Source organism: Piliocolobus tephrosceles, chromosome 2 (assembly GCF_002776525.5).
Source record: "Piliocolobus tephrosceles isolate RC106 chromosome 2, ASM277652v3, whole genome shotgun sequence".
In the NCBI taxonomy this organism is placed as follows: Eukaryota; Metazoa; Chordata; class Mammalia; order Primates; family Cercopithecidae; genus Piliocolobus; species Piliocolobus tephrosceles.
Genome location: NC_045435.1, coordinates 107,257,807 through 107,281,814, shown reverse-complemented (window position 1 = coordinate 107,281,814; position 24,008 = coordinate 107,257,807). Strand labels below are relative to the sequence as shown.

General features: G+C 44.9%; 1 protein-coding gene across 1 annotated transcript in view; it reads left to right on the top strand.

Annotated features, from left to right (window-relative positions):
- The first annotated feature begins 2,097 nt into the window (after window positions 1-2,097).
- Window positions 2,098-24,008, top strand: part of USP13 (ubiquitin specific peptidase 13) — a 136,855-nt gene continuing 114,944 nt past the window's right edge. The window contains 1 exon segment of the mRNA XM_023184813.2: window positions 2,098-2,265. Within this exon segment, the coding sequence (XP_023040581.1) occupies window positions 2,098-2,265 (168 nt within the window).

Here is a 24,008-nt window from a genome sequence, read left to right as displayed (position 1 = left end):
GGGCATGCATACACACATATATATCTTAAAGGGCTACATTAAAAATATTTCCCACAGGTACAACCAACTGGAAGGAAGGCCCATGGTACATACGACGTGCCAAAGTGTCCACTGCATATTATCAGCCTTGCATGTATTCCTTGCTTTTATACACTAGTTTGCTTAAATTGCTTTTTTTCATCTAGTAATAATCTGGAGATTGTTCCACATCAGCACATGCAGAGCAACTTCATTCTTTTCAATGGTACTGTATTATAACCACTTTCTACAGAAGGATCTTTAGGTTTTCCCCAGACATTTGTTACTCGAAACAGTGCTCTAACAAATATCTTTACATAGCCTGAATTTATCTGTTGCATAAATGTATAGACAAGGAAATGCTGGGGAAAACAGTATGCACATATAAAGTTATGATTGGTATTATTACATTTCCTTCCAAAGAGATTTATCGTTTTTATCCCCACCAACAATGTACATGAGGGTCTATTTCCCAAACCCATGCTAACTCAATATATCTTTATCAGCCCAACGGATGAAAAACAGTGTCTCACTGATTTAATTTGCATTTAATCTAAGATTAAATTTTTAAGTTTCGTAAAACCAAGTCTATCTCTGTAATTGGAGAAAACATCATCCATGAACCTGAAAGGTAATAAGCTGATGAGACTAAATTAAAAGCAAAAGCTCACTGAGAGTATCTGGCCAATGATGAAGATGACAATAGTGTCTGATTTTTTGCTCAGTGCCATCTCCTTCGTTTCCAACAGATAGCATTTGGGAGTGGTGAGTTATAAGAAAGTGTGGTGCGCTCGAGGCTTGCTTGAGGGTATGGAAATCTCGAGATAGGTCTGGAGAACCGGGGAGAGTTAACAGATAAATAATGCAAGGAAAAAAAAAAAAAAAAAGGAAGATCTTAAGGACTATCTGATCTGGGAGAAGCTTACCAAAATTAGCGTTTTGGTTCACTATTTCTCGCTCTTTCTGCGTTTCATTAACTGGATACCCTGCTATGAATATATATGTTGGGTGTAGTTAGAGAACCTCTATGTCATTGAAACCGTCTTATGAGTTTTTTGGAGAAAATGAGAGTACGCTGGGAGACATGCTCTGCTTGCAAATGATCAACCCCCCAGCCCAACCCCATTCATCATTGATTTTGAGGAACTGATGAGTAAGACAGGAATATGTATGTTTGCCTACAAAATCCTCAAATCAGGCCACTGAATGTTCGACATGGGAACTTTGAATCACATAGAAGATACTCCAAAGGCCGAGAAAAATAGAAAGCCTCCCGACGCCCTGAAAATATCTTGACCATCCCTGACTTCCTCCAATATGTAAGAAAACCTATATTATTATTACACACACGCACACACACCCTCTATCCTCACTCGATCTTGTTCTATTCTCTCTATTTTTGAGCTTTGGATGTTAAAGTAAGGAACGAAGCTTAGTGGGGAAACACCGAAGTGCATGGCGCAAATTTAGATTTAAGCCTCACGTTAGATTCCAGATTTGTACATCGAGTCCCGCCCCTACCCAATCCGGGGACGTCACCGCTCTAGTCTTCGGCTGTTTTAAAAGCAAGCGGTTTTTAAAACCCCCAATCCTGCTCTTTGTGTTTGCCTCCTCGGAGTTGCCCCTCTGCAAGCCAACAGTTCGGGATACAAAACACCTACGTGGTGTTTTCCCGTGGCTCTCCCGCGCAGCGGTCGGCCGCCAGCCCGCTCGGGCTCCAGCGCCGACGCCTCAGGGGCTCGCCCTCCGGCCCCCGCCGCCGAGCCCGGCCCGCTCGCAGGGCCCCTCTCCAGCTCCCCCTCCCCGGCGCGCTGCGGCTGGCGCTCCCCAGCCCCGCCTGACGCTGCAGCTGGGCCGGAGACTCGCCATTGGATTAAAAATAGCAGCGTCGCCAGCCCGCCCCGAGCCCCCGGTGCCCGCTCCCGCCCCGTGGCCCGCTCTCCCCGCCCGCCCCGGCTCGCCCGGCTGCGGTCGCCCGCTCAGCCGGCCCGTCCGCCCGCTCGCTGGCGCCACCGCCGCCGGCGGACAGCGCACTCCGGCTCCGGCTCGGCTCGCTCGGCTCCGGTGCGTGCCGAGGCCATGCAGCGCCGGGGCGCCCTGTTCGGCATGCCGGGCGGCAGCGGAGGCCGGAAGATGGCTGCAGGAGACATCGGCGAGCTGCTGGTGCCCCACATGCCCACGATCCGCGTGCCCAGGTCCGGCGACAGGGTCTACAAGAACGAGTGCGCCTTCTCCTACGACTCCCCCGTAAGTGCGGCGCCTCGGGGGAGGGTCGCGGGGCCGGCGGCCTGCAGCACGTGAAGCCGGGGGAGAAGATGCGCAGTGGCGGCCGGGGACCTCTTCTCTTTCTCCGGGCGGCAGAGTTGGCTCAGGAGCACTGCAGTTCGGCAGACAGTGAGCGCCCCAGGGCTGCTGCAGCCGAAGACTGGTGGCTTTGCTCCTCCAGCCTCCCCAGGCTGGAAGGGCCCAATTCCCAGCAGCTTGCACACAGCCCCGCCGCCGTTTAAAGATAGATGAGGTCCAAGAGTTCCCTGTTCCGAACTGCACGTTGCAGATCGTTTGTGTCCTGCCCGGGGCAGAGCGCAGGGCGGGTAGGTGGACGGGATGATTCCCCCAAACCCCCGGACACACAGCCCTTCTTTTCCTGGGACCACTTGCTTTGCTCAGGGATCCCCACTTCTGACAATTCTGATTTGCTCTCTGAGCTTTTCTTCCACCACTTCCCATTTCACCCTACTCCTTTTCTTGCCTTTAGAATGTCAGGGCCGGGCGCGGTGGCTCACGTTTGTAATCCCAGCACTTTAAGAGGAGGAGGCGGGCGGATCGCCTGAGGTCAGGAGTTCGAGACCAGCCTGGCTAATATGGCGAGACCCCCGTCTTTACTTAAAAAACCCCCAAAATTACCCGGGTGTGGTGGCGGGCGCCTGTAGTTCCAGCTACTCAGGAGGCTGAGGCTTGAGAATCGCTTGAACCGGGAAGGAGGAGGCTGTAGTGAGCCGAGATCGTGCCACTGTCCTCCAGCCTGGGCGACAGAGCAAGACTCCGTCAAAAAAAAAAAAAAAAAAAAAAAAAAAAAAGGCAGACGAAACCTTCCGGTGCCTCCACTCGGGCAGCAGAAATAGGGGATCTACTGGATTGTGATGGTTTTCTTAAGCCTTCCCCCCTTGCCCTTCTAAATGAGTCACTTGGACTGACATGCTCAAGTATAAATTATTAAAAGTTCAATCCCGAGTCGTGACCTCGGAGAATGGAGGAGGAAGCTGAGAGGGATCGCCGCCTTCTACCGGGGCGGTTGTTGGTGGTTTTCACCTGGTTCTATGTCAATGTGTGAGAAGCAGCAGGAGGTGAATGTCCCTTTCAAAAGTCAAAATAGGCTTCTAAGTGACTCAGCTGTCTGGCGTTTATCATGTCTTTTTGAGGACCAAGTTATTTTTATCCACCCACTTTAGATCTCATATGTCACCCGGCAGATCTCAATGCATTGGAAGGCGCATGGATTGGATGGACTGAGGCAGGCCTCGCAATTGTCCAATACCTTTGATTCATAGTATGTGGAGTATTGTCAGAGGGGAAAAGAAAAGTCCAAATGAGCGGCAACGTTTCCAAAGTTTCCTTTATTATCTGTGGGTTGATTTTGGCTGGCTGCAAAGCATTTTTGCTCGATATTCATTGGAGTATCAGAGTTAGTATCCTCTCTGTGACATTAGTTTTTTTATTTATGGTAATTACATATCATTTGAGGGATAAAACCTAATTTATTTTTTGATTGCTTACTTTTTTTTCTTTCGAAAAGATCCACCGAGTGGAATGTGACAATCGGCAGTCCTTTCTTAGTATGTTATCCATAAATTATTTGAAAATGCCATTTTCAGATTGTATGGCCAGTGTTGGGCAGTTCCTAAAGTTGGAGAGGGATGATAGTCCTAACTAACCTAAGCAACTGACAGACTGTTACCTCCAGGAAGAAGAAAGTGGCTTAAGTCTTTTAGGATAGCATGACATGGAAAGTGGGTCAAGTGACTTTCCCCATGTTTGATTTGGGCTCTTCCTCAAATTCTGCTTACAAACTTTGCTCTTGGAAGTTTTTGCTGCATAATGTAGTGGATAGCAGGTGTGGGAAAAAAGGCTGATTGTTTTAATTCACTTCCACAAATAGTTATTGGGAGCTTACTGTGTGTGTTTCTAGAAAGTTACTATTCTAGAACCATCTCGTCCAGTGTAGACTGATGATTTCAGTCACATCATTAGCAGTTCCTTGCGGGAGACTGGGATTAATTTACAAGGCTGATGAATCAGTATATTTCATTATCTATGTTTCAGGGGAGGAAGGGAAGGAAGGTTTGATACTATTTATCTTAAAGCACAGTGCTTGATAATGGGAAGTTTTTTTTTTTTTTTTGAGATGGATTTTTGCTCTTGTTGCCCAGGCTGAAGTGCAATGACATGATCTCAGCTCACTGCAACCTCTGCCTCCTGGAGTCAAGCGATTCTCCTGCCTCAGCCTCCCAAGTAGTTGGGATTACAGGCGTGTGCCACCACACCAGGCTAGTTTTGTATTTTTAGTAGAGACAGGGTTTCGCCACGTTGGTTAGGCTGGTCTCGAACTTCTGACCTCAAGTGATCCACTCACTTTGGCCTCCCAAAGTGCTGGGATTACAGGCATGAGCCACTGCAACCATCCAGTATTTTGTTACGGTATGTAACACTACACTATGAGTCTGATAAGGGTTTCTTCAGCACCTACTATGTGCCATCTCATACATGTGTGACTATAAGGACCGTAAAGAGCAAAATCCATTGGTGCTAAACACACCAGAAACTTTAATCCACAAGCGCCATGGAATGTGTTAGGGAAAAGGCCAAAACCAGCTGAGTGGAAAAAAAAATCATCCCTGCATTGGTTACTTTTGAAAAAGGTTATGTACAAAGATGGCTAGAAAATAAGGGAGATCAATATTCCAGGCCAGGGAAATTATATGTGCAAAGGAGATATGAAGTGTGAATATCTCCCACTAATTTGCCTGTAATGTATTTAGAATAAAAAGATACATTTGGCAAGTAGCAAGAAGTGAGGCAGAACCAAGTAGAGAGTAGACGATGGGGGCCTTGAATCTGGAAAACATTTGGTCTTGATTTTATATGGTCAGTTACGGAAAGCTATTCTTGGTCATGTGATTTAAAGTGATGCTGGAGAAAGACTGAATCAACAAATCTTTGTGATGTACCTACCATGTCTGAGGCACTGTCTGTAGACCTTTGCCATTCTTCACCTTTGTGGGATATGAGTAGTGTATTAGTATCTCTCTTCTCTTCTTCCTACCTCCTAGGGCTTAACACATAGCAGATGCTCAATAACAGCTATTTTGGGATGAGTGAGAATTTGTTTTTCACCTACATCTTTGATTTCATCCTGGGTCCACCCTCCCACCTTGACATGTAGGTTCACCTCTCCACGGTTTGGTTCATTGTGCAAGGTCTGTGATGCACCTTCCCAGTGGAGCTTCTTTTCAAGACTGAATTCAAGTGGTTCTGGCTCTATGAATCATTTCCATATTGCCTCCCACTAGACGTAAGCACTCCTGTCTAACCCCCAGCGACATGTTCACGTGCTTGTCTCTGCCTTTGAGTGTGACCTTCCTGGAGAGTGGGGACTTTGTGTTATTCCCAGCAGCTGGTGTAGCATCTGGTATATATACCACGAACTCAGTGAATGCTGTGGAAATGTATGAATTCCATGGAGTTACAGGCTCTGCACATGGTAAGGATAAAACATATGGGAAATGTTGAGAAAGGAATAAGGGGGATTATCACATAGAATGTGATGACTTCATTGTGGGGGTCAAATGTGAAAGAGAGAGCGCAGACTAGCAGTGTTTGAATCCTGTCTCTGTCACCCAGTGTGTAACTTCTCTGAGCCCCAGTTTCTCCATCTGTAAAATGGAGACAATAACAACCTATCTCAAAAGGTTGTTTTGTGGATTAAATAAATTAATACATAAAGTGTGTCTGGCCAATTAGTAATCGCATTCACATTTGCTTTAAAAAAGGAGGAAAGGCCAGGTGAGGTGGCTCACACCTGTAATCCCAGCACTTTGGGAGGCCAAGGCGGGTGGATCACCTGAGGTCAGGAGTTCGAGACTAGCCTGGCCAACGTGGTGAAACCCCGTCTCTCCTAAAAACACAAAAATTATCTGGGCATGGTGGTGCACACCTATAATCCCAGCTACTGGGGAGTAGGGGTTGGGGGGTGCTGAGGCAGGAGACTTGCTTGAACTCCAGAGGCGGAGGTTACAGTGAGCCGAGACTGCGCCACTGCACTCCAGCCTGGGCAACAGAGTGAGACTCCGTCTCAAAAAAAATAAAATAAAATAAAATAAAAAATAAAAAAATAAAAAAGGAGGAAAGAGAGAAGAATAGAAGGAAGAAAGAAGAAAGCAAAATAGTCAGTCATGACCGGGTATGGTGGCTCATGCCTGTAATCCTAGCACTTCGGGAGGCCAAGGCAGACAGATCACGACATCAAGAGATCAAGACCATCCTGGCCAACATGGTGAAACTCCATCCCTACTAAAAAAAAATACAAAAATTCTAAAATTATCTATCAGAACTCTGTCTAAAAGAAAAAAAAAAAAAAGAGAGAGAGAGAAAGAAAAAGAGTTAATCACAAATTGTAAGCCCAAGAGTCTGGTTGTCAGGGGTTATGTAGGAAGTTTTGTGTGCCTAAGTGGAGGAGGGATGTCTTGGTTCACACTTCTGCTTGTAAGCCTCCCTGGACCAGCATGGAAATCTCCTCTCATCTCTTTGGTTGTTGAGCTGCTCATTTATCTGGATGTACTTTGGTCCTGTGTCTCTTCAGTTTCCAGGTGGTCAGTTCCAGTGAGGCGAGTCTCTGGCTTGTCCATGTGTAAGACTCATTTCCTTTTCTTTCTCAGCCTCCCAAGTGGCTGGGATTACAGATGCCCACAATCGCGCCTGGCTACTTTTTTGTATTTTTAGTAGAGACGGGATTTCACTATGTTGGCTAGGCTGGTCTTGAACTCTGGACCTCGTGATCCACCCACCTTGGCCTCCCAAAGTGCTGGGATTATAGGTGGGAGCCACCGCACCAGGCCAACTCATTTCCTTTTCTAAGACCACTTTCCTCTTATGATCATTTTTTTCTGGGCTCTCTCTCAACCTTCACCTTCTGCTTCAGACTTCATCCTTTCCTTTGAATGCCTGCATTACGTAGTCTGTGTCATGCAGCACAACGGCTCTAGTCTGTCCTCATGGTTTGCTTCTCTTGTGCTATTTTTGCCCCCCTGCCCACCTGCATTGTAAGTGGAGCTGTTTATGCCTTGTCTTAGCTTGGGTCAACTGAAAATGGGGAGGCTTAGACAAGGCATTTTATTTTGAAAAGTTATCCCAGGGAACAGAAGTGGAATTATGAGCAAGAGAATAGTGACAAAGAGAAAGAAGGAAAGTCATTCTGAGAATGAGTATTCCACAGTGGGCAACTAGAGCTAAAACTCACTGAGGACTCCCTGGGTAACTGCACAGTGTGCCTCAGAATTGTCCACTTGAGATGGAGCAGAGGGGAGTACAGTATTTATCCACTGACTCCCATCCCCCATTGGTCAAGGTTTGTTCTAGGAGTGGAAAAGCCCTCACTCTTCCAAGTCTGTATTTGTAGGCACTGAGTCTGCAAATGGGAAGTGTTTTGACAGGCTGAGCAGGACTAGCAGCAGCTGAGAAGCAAGAGGTCCTCAGTGCAGCTGAGGCTAAGACTGTTGGGCTGCACCTGCTATGACAATCAGCTGCCCACAGTGGCGGAACCAAAAAGGTGGCCAGAGGGGATCTGAGACTCAGCATAAATGGTTGCCCCTTTCCCCAACCTCTTCTTCCCTTCTCGCATCAGGACTGTTTTGTAAGAAGGAACTTTTTTACCCATTTTTGGAAGTTCTGAGATGGCTCAGTGATATTGAGATGTCACTGTTGGTTCTTTGTCTTCCTGGGAGTCTTTGGAAAACTCTGATGACAGGGACCTGGTGGGAGTGGCTGGTTTAGATATCCACCAGGAAAGACTTTGAGATCTCCATCTACTTGTGGGAACACTTCATGTTAGCGGCTCAGTGAATCTTTCTGTCTTTCTGTCCTTTCTTCCACAAGTATTTATTGATGTGCCTGGTATTCTTTCAGGCATTGCCAGTAATAATAATGACATCTCACATGTATATAGAGCAGTTTTCAAAGTGTGCTCCCTGAACCAGCAGCACTAGCATGTCTTGGGAACTGCTAATTCTTGGGTCCCACCCCAGACCTTCTGAAACAGAATATCTGGGAGTGGGAGTGTAGCAGTCTGTGTGTTAATAAGCAATTTGGGTGATTCTGAAACATGCCAAAGTTTGAGACCTAGTGATAGGGCACTTACTAGGTGCCATGCATCATTCCAAGCCTTCTTATTATTGCATATATTATTATACGTATATGAACTCATTATTTAATCATCACAACAAACCTATGTTTTATACTGTTACCATTTTGCAGATGAGGAAACTCAAGTACAAAGATCACACAGAGAGCAAGCGGTAGAGCTGGGATATGAATCCGGATTGTTTGACTCTAGAATCTGTTTAAAACCATTTTGGCTAGGTGTGGTGGCTCACGCCTATAATCCCAGCACTTTGGGAGGTAGAGGCGGGCGGATCACCTGAGGTCAGGAGTTTGAGACTAGCCTTGCCAACATGGCAAAACGCCATCTCTACTAAAAATACAAAAATTAGCCAGGCGTGGTGGCGGGTGCGTGTAGTCCTAGCTACTCGGGAGGCTGAAACAGGGAGAATCGCTTGAACCTGGGGGGCAGAGGTTGCAGTGAGCCAAGATCCTGCCATTCCACTCCAGCCTGGGCGACAGAGCGAGACTGTCTCAAAAGACGAACAAACAAAACATTTTAACTTGTTTTACTTGTACAATTCAGTGGCATTAAATTACATTTGCATTGAAACCTTTTAAAACTTGTTTTAATTGTACAATTCAGTGGCATTACATTACATTTGCATTGAAACATTTTAACTCATTTTAATTGTACAATTCAGTGGCATTAAATTACATTCGCATTGTTGTGTAACTATCACTACGCATTGTTGTGTAAATATCACTACTGTCCATCTCCAGTTTTTCATCTTTCCAAACTGAAACTCTGTATTTATTTGACAATAAACCCTCATTTCTCTCTTCTCCTAGCCCCTTGTAATGTCCATTCAACTGTCTGTCCCTGTGAATTTGCTTATTTTAGGCACTTTATACAAGTCGAATCACACAGTATTTGTCCTTTTGTGTCTGGCTTATTTCATTTAGCATAATGTTATCAAGGTTCAGTGTTGTAGCACGTATCCGAATTTCCTTCCTTCTTAAGACTGAATAATATTCCATCATCTATATGTACATGTATTACATTTTATTTGTCCATTCACCTGTTAATGGACATCGGGTTGTTTCTACCTTTTGACTGTTGTGAATAAAGCTGCTTCAATTGTTGGTGTACAAGTATTTGTTTGAGTTCCTGTAGATTCTCTGCATTTTACCATTGTACTATGCACGTTGCCTTGCAGGCAATGAGACTTCCCATCATAATGCTTACTTGCAGGGAGAAAAAAAAGTTAATTTAGGATCTCTGTGGAAAACTCTTCCTCCTAATGGATAAACTGATATGAGGTAGTAAAGCAAAATTTAGGAGCAGACAGACTTTTTTTCCACTTTGAAGATACAAACTTAAAGTAAATCTTATTAGTTTAACATGTCAAAAGTTTCCTTCCAAAAGCAACTAGCTGAAAAGTTGTTCTCAAGCAGTGATTCTCAAGCTTTCTGACCTCTTTATATGCTTAAACATTTTTGAGAACCACAAAACACTTTTGTTTGATGTCTGTTGCTATTTACCACACTAGAAATTAAAACTGAGAAAAATTTAAAACAATTCGAACAATTACATTCTATTAGCTTTTGAAATGATGTCATTGCATGTCATATAGCCTTGAAAAAATGCCACTGTATGCTGTGAGAGAATGAGAGAGAGAAAGGCAAGTAACTTCATGTTATGAAAATAGTTTTGACCTCCCAAATTACTTAAAGACTCTGGGGTGTCACAGGGTTACCAGGCCTTACTTTGGAAACCAAAGTTCTAGAGTTTAGGCAAGAAGATATAACCACTTATTCCAGTCACATACCTCACCTGAAATGTAGCTTTTATGGGTTCACATTAAATTATTGTCTTAATTTTAGCTCAAGCATAGATGTCATATGTTGCATGCACATTCTTTTTGAAGCAAATTAAAATTTAGAGAATTTGATCGACACTTTTTGAAAAAATTAGAGCTACTTGAGCTGGGAATTGACTATTTCATAGATAGGAATTTTTTTTTTCTCTGAACTGTGAGTTTCATCGTAGGGTGACCTGGCTGGGCTGTTTTCTTTGGGGAAGCTTAAATGTTAGTGTCTTAATTTTTTTTTTTTTTTCCTTTGGCTACCGGTTAGGAGACTATTCTGATCTCTTGTCTGGAAAATATAGGCTTGTCTGCCAATATTCAGGGAACTGAGTGGGAGCAGAGGGTGAAGGTGGTCCCCCCATCTGGGTATTGGATACCAGCTGGATAGTGCCTGTAGGTTCTCATCTGTGTCTGTGCTTTGCTAAGCTTCTCCCATCATTGCAGGGGCTGGCTCCTGGACATTGCATTTCCCAGAGTCTCTTGGTGGTAAGATTCTGATATTGATTTTTCCAGTAAGAGATTTAGAAGGCAAAAAAGAAGGAGAAGCCAGCCACTTTCCTATTGCAACTGTGGCACCTGGTCGATCTGAGGTTTTCCTAGCAGCATCTGAGTGTCCTTCTGGGACACAGTTAGCTCAGTGGTGGGGGATCTGACGTCATCTGTGCAGTTTCTTGTGACGCTTGTACATCCTGATTTCCTGAACATAGGCAGTGATTTCTCTGACTGTGGCTCTCACTGCTCTTCCCATGATTTTTTAAGCTTTTAATTTCCTGTATCAAATCTCTTCCTGCCTGTAATACCTAGAATAGCATCTATTTTCTGACTAAATCTGGACTGATACACATACATTCTCTTAGTCCCCATGTTCGTGATGGTGCCCCTATTCTTAACTAAGCCCATTCTTCCCCAGCGCTGAAACCTTTGTTTTCATCTGCTTTAGAGAATCATTCTCCAGTTCTTTTTTTTTTTTTTTTTTGAGACGGAGTCTTGCTCTGTCGCCCGGGCTGGAGTGCAGTGGCCGGATCTCAGCTCACTGCAAGCTCCGCCTCCCTGGTTTACGCCATTCTCCTGTCTCAGCCTCCGGAGTAGCTGGGACTACAGGCGCCTGCCACCTCGCCCGGCTAGTTTTTTGTATTTTTAGTAGAGACGGGGTTTCACCGTATTAGCCAGGATGGTCTCGATCTCCTGACCTCGTGATCCGCCCGTCTCGGCCTCCCAAAGTGCTGGGATTACAGGCTTGAGCCACCGCGCCCGGCCCATTCTCCAGTTCTTTGCCAGGAAAGGGAGGAGCCTCTGGGAGTGGAGGTGAGATTTGGGGCTCTGATGGCTACATAGAAACTCTTTCTCTTTATTTTAGCTCCTACTTCACCCCATCTTCCAGAGTTATCTTGAACTGCCAGTTCTGGAGTCTTTTGGGCATTCTGGGGTGAAGATCAGGTTGGATCTTGGCTTTCCCTGCTGCTGGCCTAGGATTCAGCTCCGTCGCCATCTTAGTCTTTTAGCATCCATTTAGTCCAGCTTTCCAGACTTTAGTGCTATAGCTTATATCTTTAAAAAATCCCTTTGCTATCCTTTGATTGGGGTTTCAGAAAGGAGTGAAATGGATGTCTTTGTGTCATTTGCCCTGTGTACCCTAAAATCCTGCTTTTCTAAAATCATAATCAAGAAGTCACTTGCTGTCCCTTTTGGACAGTAGTTCATTACTTTTAAAGTTGTACGATTTTTAGAACTTTGGAATGTGAGAGATGATGCTGATCCTGCCAGGAAGACTTTTTGGAAAAGTTCACGTTCTCTGCTCATTTTGAATCTGGACCTCTGTGCAACTCTGAATTCTCTTTTTCCTCCCCTGCATTCCTCTTCCTATGGACTGGAGCTCAGTTAAAAGAGCAGCCATCCATTTTAGTGCCCCAGATTTAGAGATGTATGGTATCATCCATTCTACCCCCGCTCTCTCTTTTTATTTCTTAAATTGTGATAAAATACATACATATAACATAAACTTTACCATCTTAACCATTTTAAAATGTACAATTCAGTGGCATTGAAGTACATTCACACTGTTTTGCAATTATCACCGTCTGTCTTCAGAATTCTTTTCATCTTGCAAAATAGAAACTCTGTACCCATTAAACAATGACTCCCTGTTCTCCCCTTTTCTCAGCCTCTGACAGCCATCATTCTACTTTTTGTCTCTCAGATTTGACCACTCTAGGTACTTTATGCAAGTGGAATCATGCAATATTTGTCCTTTTTGACTGACTCATTTCAGTTGGCATAATGTCCTCAAGGTTAATCCACGTTGTTGTGTCAGTTTTCTTCCTTTGTAAGGCAGGATAATATCCCATTGTGTGTATACACCGCATCTTGTTTATCCAGTCATCTGTCAGGGACACTGTGTTGCTTCCACTTTTTGGCTCCTGTGAATCATGCTGCTATGAACATGGCTATCTCACTGTCTCTTTTAGCATCACATCCCATTAATCACCAAATTCTGGTATATCCTCCTCTTTCCCTTGCATTGCTAAGGCTCAGGCCCTCATCCTTTATTGCCTGGACTGTTGCAGAAGCTTCCTAACAACCACCTTGCTTTCCCTTCCAGTCTGTCACACTGCACTCTCAGATATTTTTAAAAATAGAGGTCTGATTGTGTCATTTTCCTGCCTTGAAATCCTCAATGGTGCCATTCAGACTTTTCTAACATGGCACATCACCTCAGTTTATCCAAAGCTGTTGATCCAGCTTTCCTGACCTCTGCTTACTTTCTTTCTGTCCCAAAGGACTTTCTATTCTCTAGGTGCTCCGTGCCCTTGCCCCTCCATGTGCTTGCTCATGCTCTTGCATTGACCTGGAATGCGTTCTCTCACCCTTCATCCCCCTGGAAAAGCCCTGTTGGTCCTTTAAAGCCAGCTCAGATGTTCTCTGTGAGGACTCCTCCCATCCTCATAAGCTGAGTTAGATATCTGTTTTCCTTTGCTTTCACTTTGTACATCTTTGTCATGGGTGGGATACAGATTGTGGGGATGTGGAATAGCTGAGGTCTTGGAGAATTAAAAGGAAAACAGTAGAGAACTAAAAACGACACAATTTGTGAACCTGTGCCATTAAGCCTGCATCTTTTCTGATTTTCTGTTTTTTTTTTGTTTTTGTTTTTGTTTTTTAATGGAGTCTCGCTCTGTTGCCCAGGCTGGAGTGCAGTGGCATGATCTTGGCTCGCTGCAACCTCCGCCTCCTGGGTTCAAGCTGGGATTACAGGCGTGTGCCACCATGCCCGGCTTTTTTTTTGTATTTTTACTAGGGACAGCGTTTCACCATGTTGGTGAGGTTGGTCTGGAACTCCCGACCTCAAATGATCTGCCCGCCTCAGCCTCCCAAAGTGCTGGGATTACAGGCATGAACCACCGCACCCAGCTGCCAATATGGTATTTTCATGTTATCTTATTATCTGAAACATCATAGGTTTGACCCTTGAAAAGCCAGGGAAAAGTGTCTTGGGTACTTGCTGACTGTTATTTGTGTTGTGATTCTAGCGTGCTTGGTAAAAGATCCCACACTGGGCCCCTCAGGGAGATGACAAGAGGACTGGGATCTATGGTTGCAGATCAGGCCTCTGTCTGGTCTGTTCAGTATTGTGGTGATCAGTTAGGACTCCCCTTGTTCCCACGCACAGGGAAGATGTGAACACGAACATCTATTTTTAGGGCTAGAACAACAGGACAATGTAACAATGACAAGAATTTAATGAATCTGAATATGCCTCAGGACAGAGATGTTGCTTGAGGTGCGCGATAGGATGTACCTCATGTGGTAAGATTAAAAAGGAAAGACCAGGCACAGTGGCTCACACCTGTAATCCCAGCACTTTGGGAGGCCGAGGTGGGCGGATCACCTGAGGTCAGGAGTTTAAGATCAGCCTGGCCAACATGGTGAAACTCCGTCTCTACTAAAAATACAAAACTTAGCCTGGCATGGTGGCAGGCACCTGTAATCCCAACTACTCAGGAGGCTAAGGCAGGATAATCGCTTGAACCCAGGAGGTGGAGTTTGCAGTGAGCCATGATCATGCCATTGCACTCCAGCCCGGGCAACAGAGTAAGACCTTGTCTCAAAAGAAAAAAAAAAAAGATTAAAAAGGAAACATTCTGCTTTGTGTTAATTAGCAAGTGTTAATACTGACTTATGGCTTACTGTGCACTCTGCGCTGCAGGAAGTATTATAGGGGTAGAGAGGGTGTAAGTGGGAGGGAAACAGAGGACCATGGCAGAGAAGATTGTGACATGGATCTCTATCGTAGTGGAGTGTGTACGCTAATTTCAAGTGTCCATTATGGAAAGTCTGGCATGAGGACGTAACTGCTTGAGCTAACTCCAATCCGTCAAGTGTCTATTATGAATCAAATACTATGCCAGGCACTTTTATGTACATCATCTCATTTAATTATGATAGTAATTGGCTTACATGTTATAGTTACGATTTTGCCCCTGTTTTACAGATGAGGAATGGAGAGTCAGAGAGGTTAGGTAATTTCTTCAAGGATTTGTTCAAAGATGGCTTCATGACAGAGTTGGTCTTTAAACCCTGATGAGTCATGAAGTTAGACCCTGAAGCACTTACAGGATATTTAAGGCTTTTCTCTTTTTTGAGACAGAGTCTTGCTGTGTCGCCCAGGCTGGAGTGCAGTGGTGTGATCTCGGCTCACTGCCACCTCCGCCTCCCCAGTTCGAGTGAGTCTTGTGCCTCAGCCTCCTGAGTAGCTGGGACCACAGGCATGCACCACTTTGCCCAGCTAATTTTTGTATTTTCAGTAGAGATAGGGTTTCTCCATGTTGGTCAGGGCATTCTTGAACTCCTGACCTCAAGTGATCTGCCTGCCTTGGCTTCTCGAAGTGCTAGGATTACAGGCATGAGCCACTGTACCCAGCTGGATATTTAAGCTTTAAACAGTGTGGTGCTTAAAATTTGTGAGAGGAGATTTTAGACCTGGGAATAATCAACAAAGTCTAGGAGAGTTACTGGCCTGGACAACTGGATGGAATCCAAAGAGGCAGCGCTTTGGAGGGGTAGGGTGGACAAAGGTATGGAATTGGGACCAACTTGACTTGCATATGAGACAGTAAAAATTGTCTTATGGAAGAGAAGATTCCTGGGGAGACTGGAAAGCAAAGTTGAATATTCTGTGGGATGTAAAAGAGGTTGGTCTTGATAAGGTTAGACCTGAGGGACCAGCCAATTATGAGCAAGGGAACAGCATGGGGATGGTGGTCCTCTGGTGCTACTGTTCTGGAAGTGGAATGAGGAGTAGGTGGGAGTGGCTACAGGAAGCAGGGTTGAAAGTAGTTCACATATTGTATCCTTTGTGTAAAGCTGCTGAATTGCTCCTTTGGAGGTGCCATTTGGGGCAGATTCTGCCATTGAGTGTCCAGCCTGTTCTTTGGAAGAAGCCTCAGTTGGTGTGAATTCTCACTCTAGGTCCCCAGTTTTATTGCTGGACACAAGCTGATTAGGACGAGTGGGCTGTGAGGGCCCTTGTCTTGCAACTCCTTCACCAGTGTCTCGAAGCCCAGCACTTTGGGTCTTGCCACTGTTTTTGTCAGGAAGCTGTCAGTCTGGAGTGGCCACTTCCCAGGGACTCCAGCTGTCCTTTTGCATTTGGGGAGTGGAGCTGGCAAAGCCTGCTGAAACCTCTCTCCTGCCCCTCAGGAAAGCTTGGCAGGGTGCCTGGTGCAGGCGGCTTACTTGAGTGGGGCTGCCCTCCTTTGCCTGTCCCTCCTGCTTTCCTTGAATGAAACAGTCTTGAAAAAAGGAGAAACTGCTCATTTCCCCAGGCCCCCACGAGAGCATGTGCTTGCCGACAGCCGCCCACCTGGCTCCTGTCACCAAAACGACATCTGCTTCTCAGTAGCACCAGGCAGCCCGCAGGGGGCTAGACTGGCCTGGGCTCAAATCCACCTCCACTTACTACTTAGTAGCCATGTGGCTTCAGCAAATACTTTAATGTCACTGAATTCCTGTGAGCCTTGGTTTCCCCCTTTTGTAGTGCCTTACCTTGCAGGGTTGTTGTACTCACAGCTGTCCATTCAACCTATCTTATTGCTGTCCTCTCTGGAACTCTCCCCTCCCTAGCTCTCACTTTTAAGCTAGTGGATATGTAGCAGAGGTACTTGACCTTTTATTGGTGGTTGAATGAGGGGTTCCCTTCGAGAGGATGAAATGGCATTTATGGAGTCTTAGGGTTGCCGAAGAGAGACATCTTTCACTTGGTAATTCTGCATAAGGCTCTACTCAACAGTGACAGCTTTTGCTGGCCTCTTTGATGGGGACTCTGTTCTGGGCCATTGTTCATACTCAAATTCAGATCCGAGGGGTGGGCTTTTATGGGTTAGCCTGGAAATTCAATCTTTGTGTTTATCAGGGGGATTTCATCCTGAAGAAAACCGTCACTTTTAAAAAATAAAATAAAAATAAGAAATGACTATAAAAGGTGTACTGTTGACAAGGTGGTTTCACATTTTCTTTTTGTGTGTAAGCTGGGGACTGCTGCAGGTGCCCAGGTCACTGTGTTCGTATGCCGATGGTTTCCATGTTACCCATTTGTCCTGAGAGTGTTATAGTAGTTGAACTTCGTGCCCTGCCTCTGGCCTTCCCCAGCTGCGGTGGGGGACAGTATCCTCATTGCTCAAAATACCCAGAGGAATGATTCTTTTTTTTTTTTTTTGAGACAGAGTTTTGCTCTTTTGCTCTTCTTGTCCAGTTTGGAGTACAATGGAGCGATCTCGGCTCACCGCAACCTCTGTCTCCTGGGTTCAAGTGATTATTCTGCCTCAGCCTCCCGAGTAGCTGGGATTACAGGCATGTGTCACCACACCTGGCTAATTTTTATATTTTAGTAGAGATGGGTTTTTTCCATGTTGGTCAGACTGGCCTTGAACTCACAACCTCAGGTGATCAGTTTGGCCTCCCAAAGTGCTTTGGCCTCCCGAAGTGCTGGGATTACAGGCGTGAACCACCATGCCCGGCTGCTTCAGTTTTATACTTATCAAAAAAGTTAATAAATTATGCCTCAGTAGAACACTAAATTTATAGTGTAGTCAAAACTTAGTTGTTCGGACTCTGCCTTTAGCTGTGCAGGACCAGGCTATACAGCTGTAATGCATAGGAGTCCTCTGCAGAAAGGGAGACACTCAAAGTCAGAGCAAGCTGGAGGAATCATTACTGCATTAACATTTCAACATTTATTTATTTATATTTTTTTTAGAGATGGGGTCTCGGTGTGCTGCCCAGGCTGGCATCAATCTCCTGGATTCAAGTGGTCCTCCCACCTCAGTCTTTTGAGTAGCTGGGACTACAGGTGTGCACCACCATATCTGCTGCTGGATTAGTATTTCTGTTTTTTTCTTAACGTTTCATGGCCACAGATGTTTTATCAGTGTTTAGCAGCAAGGCCAATACTCTCTTGGGATTACATGCATTTGTTCTTTCCTACCTAGTTTATGTGGACACATTTATTTCACTGAATCTGCTGTTGAAACCAAGATTTTAGAGTTTGCAACTTTTGTATTCTGGTAATTTTGTTTTACTGGTGACCTGTTTGGTTATTCTCTGCTAGCCAGCCTATTTTCTTTCTTTCTCTGTTTATTTGTTTTTTGAGACGAAGTCTCACTCTGCTGTCCAGGCTAGAGTGCAGTGGTGTGATCTTGGCTCACTGCAACCTTGACCTCCTGGGCTCAAGCAGTTCACCTGCCATGGCCTCCCAAAGTGCTGAGATTACAGGCATGAGCCACTGCACCCAGCCCTATTTTCTGATAATGCGTTTCTCCATTGTATTTCCCCCTTCTGTGTGTTGCATGCTTGCCACCCTTGATCTGGAATCTTGTTTTACTTTCTTATTGCTCACTTGCTTCTTACCTATGGGTGCTTAATTTGCTCATTTGCTTCTTGTTTATGGGTGCTTAATTTTTGCAATTTAAAACTCTTGTCTGGTTTGCTCTAGAAGCGAAAATATACTGGAGATCTGTGCTCTGGTTATTGGAACACTCATGTCTGTCATTCGGACATGGAAGTAAGTACCTGAGAGGTTGAATTAATAGGTAGGTGGTTGCTTGATGAAAGCAAAAGTTGGGCAGAGACAGGAGGGTGCTCTTATGGACTCAGTAATGAATCAGAACCATTAGGAGTTGTCCTCACTTCCACCCTTTTGCACATGCCTTTACACCTAATCCATCTCCTGAGCTAGTGTGCTCTATCCTAAAATTATATCCTGGCTGGGCGCAGTGGCTCACGCCTCTAATCCCAGCACTTTGGGAGGCCAAGGCGGGCAGATCACCTGAGGTCAGGAGTTTGAGACCAGCTTAGTCAACATGGTGAAACCCCATCTCTACTAAAAATACAAAAATTAGCCGGCATGGTGGCACACGTCTGTGGTCCCAGCTACTCGGGACGCTGAGGCACGAGGATCTCTTGAACTTGGGAGGCAGAGGTGCAGTGAGCTGAGATCACGCCACTGGACTCCAGCCTGGGCAAAAGGGCAAGACTCCATCTCAAAAACAAACAAACAAACAAACAAAAAAATTAAATAAATAAATAAAATACAATAATATCCTGACACTGCCCATTTCCCTGTCTCTGCTGTCAGCCGCCTTCCCTCTTTCTCCTGTCACCTTCCCCAGGCTAAGCCACCATCTGGCCTTGTTTAGACAAAGGCTGTCTAAAAGAGCTTTCTGAGATGATGGAATTATTCTGTGTCTGAGCTGTCCAGTAGGGTAGCCACTAGCCATCTTTGGCTGTTGAGCACTTGAAATTGGCCAGTGCGGTAGAGGAACTGAAGTTTTAATTTAACTTAATTTAAATTTAAATATTCACATGTGGCTAGTGGCTACCATATTAGACAGTGTAGGTCTAGACTATACAGTAGCCTCTCAACTGCATATTCTCTTGACCCTCCCCCCATAATTCTTCTGTAGTAGCCAGAGTGATCTTTGAAAAATGTAGATGAGATCATGGCACTTCTCACTTTAGAAGCGTCCAGTGGCTTTGCTTCTGCCCAGTGTGCACCCAGCTCTCCCCTGGCGTGCAAGGCTTTCTTGAGCTGACCTTTGCAGCCCTCTCCTTCTGTACTGTCACCACCTTTTTCTCATGCTTCTCCAGCACCCGGCTGGCTTTCTCTCCTTCAAAGCAATAGCCAAGCTTTTTTTGGAGTTGGGACCTTTGCACATGCTTTTGCATCTGGAGAGGGTACTCTTCCTTCTTTGCTTGCCTGACTACTCATCATCTTTGAAGTCTCAGCCTCCTAGAGACAACCCTGTCTCCCGTCTGTATAAAGACCCCAATCCTCAGGCTCCTCTTATCACTGCTGGGAATTATCTTTGATGTCTCTTTCTTGCTTGTTGCCTGTCTCTTTTTACTAGGATGTAAATGTCATTAGGGCATCACCCTTGCTGGGTCTCTGATGTCTTGCATTGAGGGACTGAACACACTCCTACTGCCCTTCACCCCCATGGCCTTCTTTTGCCTCTAGAGAAGACATCACAGCCTGACTCTCATGGCTTCTTTTCCATTCTCCACATTGACCACTCCCTTCTGTAAACATGAGTGGCAGCCAACTAGAGTACAGTGTTCCTGATTAGTTTCATTTTTCCCAGTTGTAATCACAGTCTCATTTGCCTCCCTGAGGTTACACTCCTTATCACCTCTATTTTACTTGTTCCCGAATTTCCTCAGCTGCAGATCTCAAGATAATCTCTTATTAATCTCAAATTATTGGCCAGGCACAGTGGCTCATGCCTGCAATCCAGCAATTTTTTTTTTATTTTGTTTTGAGACAGAGGCTTGCTCTGTCACCCAGGCTGGAGTTCAGTGGTGTGATCTCGGCTCACTGCAACCTCTGCCTCCTGGGTTCCAGCGATTCTTCTGCCTCAGCCTTCTGAGTGGCTGGGATTACAGGTGTGCACCACCATGCCTGGGTAATTTTTGTATTTTTATTGGAGACGGGGTTTCACCATGCTGGCCAGGCTGCTCTCGAACTCCTGACCTCAGGTGATCTGCCTGTCTCGGCCTCACAAAGTGCTGGGATTACAGGCGTGAGTCATTCTGCCTGGCCAATCCCAGTACCTTTGGAGGCTAAGGTGGGTGGATTACTTGAGATCAGGAATTTGAGACCAGCCTGGACAACATGGCAAAACCCCGTCTCTACTAAAAATACAAAAATTAGCCAGGCGAGGTGGTGGGCACCAGTAATCCCAGCTACTTGGGAGGCTAAGGCAGGAGAATCCCTTGAACCCGGGAGGTAGAAGTTGAAGTGAGCCGAGATTGCTCCACTGCATTTCAGCCTGGGTGATAGAGTGAGACTCTCTCAAAGATAAAAAATAAAAATCTCAAGTTATTGCCACCACGCTTTACTTTGAGTAGTGGAAATGTACAGCCCCCATAAAGCTGTGCGGTTGGGAAGCCAGGTTGAGAAAAGGGAGCATATCTAAATACATTCAGTTAAAACACTTTTATTTATATTTTAATTAAAAAATGAATCTATGTTCCTGAAGAGAAATTTAAAAATGCCAGAAGAGAATGGTAAGAAAACAAATTCCCACATTGTCTCCCCATGCTGAGATAACATCATATGCCAGGAAGAGTGTGCATGTCACGTATATTATAACAGCATACACAGTGTTTTGTTACCTGCTTTCCTCACCCAAAATTACCATGTGCATGTTTTTTCTATCAGTAAATACTCATCCACAAGTCAATTTTAAATAGCTGAAGAGTGTTACATTTCATGGAGGTACCATAAGTTATTAAGCAAATCTGTTCTTGGGCATTTGGGTTGCTTTTTTTTTTTTTTTTTTTTACAATTACAAGCAGCTCATTTGGTTAATTTTTTTCCTGTCCGCTCTTTTTTGAGTTAATGTTCTAGAAAATATTATGTTCTGGTCTTCTTGGCCTTCCTTTTCCAAGGGTGTATGAGTCACAGTCTTCCTGTGGTGTTAGTATGTGATTTGTCCTGGTGTGGATTTATTGTGACTCCATCTACCTACAATATGTTTCTCTTTGTAGCAATGACCGCTTGTTTTCCACAGGAGACACTGTTCTGTAGTTATAAAAACAAGTGTTACACAGGGACTGTGTTTCCTGAGCGCAATGCTCACATAAGCTCATGCTCCCTTCCTGTCTTCCAGTGGGAAGGCTGGTTGCCAAGAAAACATCATCGTAAACAAAGTTCTCTGAACACCTACCGATTGACAATGTAGTGTATTTTTATTTAAAATGACTGTTCACTTGCTACTCTGAAACATGTTGCAACCTTGGCCTTTATATTTGCCACCATTTTAACATTCTTTTAAATGGCAGGCAATATAAAAATAAGTGACTTTGTCTTTGATGTTACTTCTGAATAGCACATAGAATGATACAATATAAAGTAGTAAATGAATGGCTTAGGTATATACTGTATGTATATTGAAATGCATTGAAGACAGGATTTTAACAATACATGGGGCTTCTCATGCTGCTCCTTTTTTCTTTTCTTTTCCTTTTTTTCCGAGAAGATGTCTCACTCTGTTGCCAGGCTGGAGTGCAATGGCGCGATCTCAGCTCACTGCAATCTCTGCCTCCTGGGTTCAAGCAATTTCCCTGCCTCAGCCTCCTGAGTAGCTGGGACTACAGATGCACACCACCACGCCCGGATAAGTTTTTGTATTTTAGTAGAGACAGGGTTTCACCATGTTGGCCAGGATGGACTTGATCTCCTGACCTGCCTCTCAAAGTGCTGGGATCACAAGCGTGAGCCTCCATGCTCAGCCAATGCTGCTTCTTTCTTACTGTTTGATTGTGGGGCTGGAGAAGTTAAGGGAAATCATTATAGAGCCCTGTGCAGTATTTCTTGACTTTCTTATGATTTTGGATGTCGAAGTCTTGCATCTTGGTCAAGTTTCTGGTTAGTGCATCATAAAAATGATCATTAGAATCCATTTAGCTTAAGATTGTGCACAGAACTGCACTTTGGTCATTCTGGGCTGGGTGTCCTCTGAGCACAGGAGGCAGGTAGGATCCAAGGTGAGATGGGGGTGCAGAGAAGGCAGCCACTTTCCTGAATAACCCATGTGAGACTGGCTTGGTTACAGCAGGTGGGAGGGCTGGGGCAGTGGGGTTCAAGTGTCCAGGCTGCTAAGAGTGACTTCAGCCAAACAAACCTGAAAAGCTAGAATTTCTGCTGGTGCCTCAGGCTGTTTATCTATGCTTGGCCATGAGTTTTATTTTGAGAATTCCCATTGTTTAGTCATGCCAGAGACTTAAAGTGGAACCTGTGCTATGAAGCATTTTAAATTCAGATCAGAAGGGCACTGAGGAATAGTTTGAGAGAGAGAGACCAAATAACAAATAGTGAAGACAAAAACTATCACTCATCCTACAAAAGTTTGTTCAGTCCCGCCCTGTAGCAGGTACTGTTTTCGGGATTCAGTGGTGAATATGACACAGTTTTCCTGCCCCATGCCCTGTACCAGGTACTATTTTTAGGATTCAGCAATAAATGATACAATTTTCCTGCCTTCAAGGAGCAAATGTATATTTCAGCTTCTGAAGGTACTGGCGACAAACTGAAGGAAGCTTGGGTTTCCCATAGCGATAGATTTCAATGAGCATGACACTGATTGTGAAATGAAAGCAGATTTAGGGTCAAGGACTGTCAGAACAGGGACTGAGCAGGGAGATGTGGGAGTAGTTCCTAGGCAGAGACTGACAGAGTGTGGGGTCTGGGAAGCACCTGCAGTGAGGAGGCATTGATGGGGCTACTGCAAAGGCTGCAGGCCTGACCTCGTGTCCTGAAAGTCTTTTAGATAATGCTTTCCTGGTGGGTGAGACACTCTTAGACTTGGGCCGAGTTCACCTAGCCCTAGACAAGGGCTACCTAAAGTGTGTCAGCTGACTGGGCTGAGAGATGAGTACAGCACTGGGAGTAGTGTTTCGAGATTTCTTTCTTTCCTTCTTTCTTTTTTTTTTCTTGAGATGGAGTTTTGCCCTTGTTGCCCAGGTTGGAGTACAATGCCACGATCTTGGCTCACTGCAGCCTCTGCCTCCTGGGTTCAAGTGATTCTCCTGCCTCAGCCTTCCTGAGTAGCTGGGATTACAGGCATGTGCCACTACACCCGGCTAATTTTGTATTTTTAGTGGAGACAGGGGTTTCTCCATGTTGGCCAGGTTGGTCTCGAACTCCTCACCTCAGGTGATTCGCCCGCCTCGGCCTCCCAAAGTGCTGGGATTAACAGGCGTGAGCCACTGCGCCCGGCCTGTTTTGAGATTTCTATAGCAACTTGACATTGCAGTGAAAGCGAAGTGTGTGACCAGTGGATCTGTTTGCCTGGGACATAGACTGGTTTGGGTTTTGTGGAACTTAAGTGTGTAATAAGACCATATCTGGCTGGGGCTTTGAACTAGCCATGTGCAGTGGGACCATGTATCTTTCCTTAACAAATGAAAACAACACGAAACAAAAAACAAAAACAACCTCATCCATCGTGACAATAGTTGGAGAAGCACCACTCTAGACCAAGCGAGACTCATTATACACAATTTATAAATTTGTCTTTTTAAATAATGTTGCAGTATTTTCTTGTGCAATTCTTAAGTCCTCTATTTGGGGACATTGCTACATTATTTTATTATAGATGGTGAAGGTGCACAGAACTGCACATTCTGTGCAGAATATTTTGTACAAATTTGTTTTTTTTTTTCTTCTTCTCTTCTTTTGGGCCAAAAGGAAAA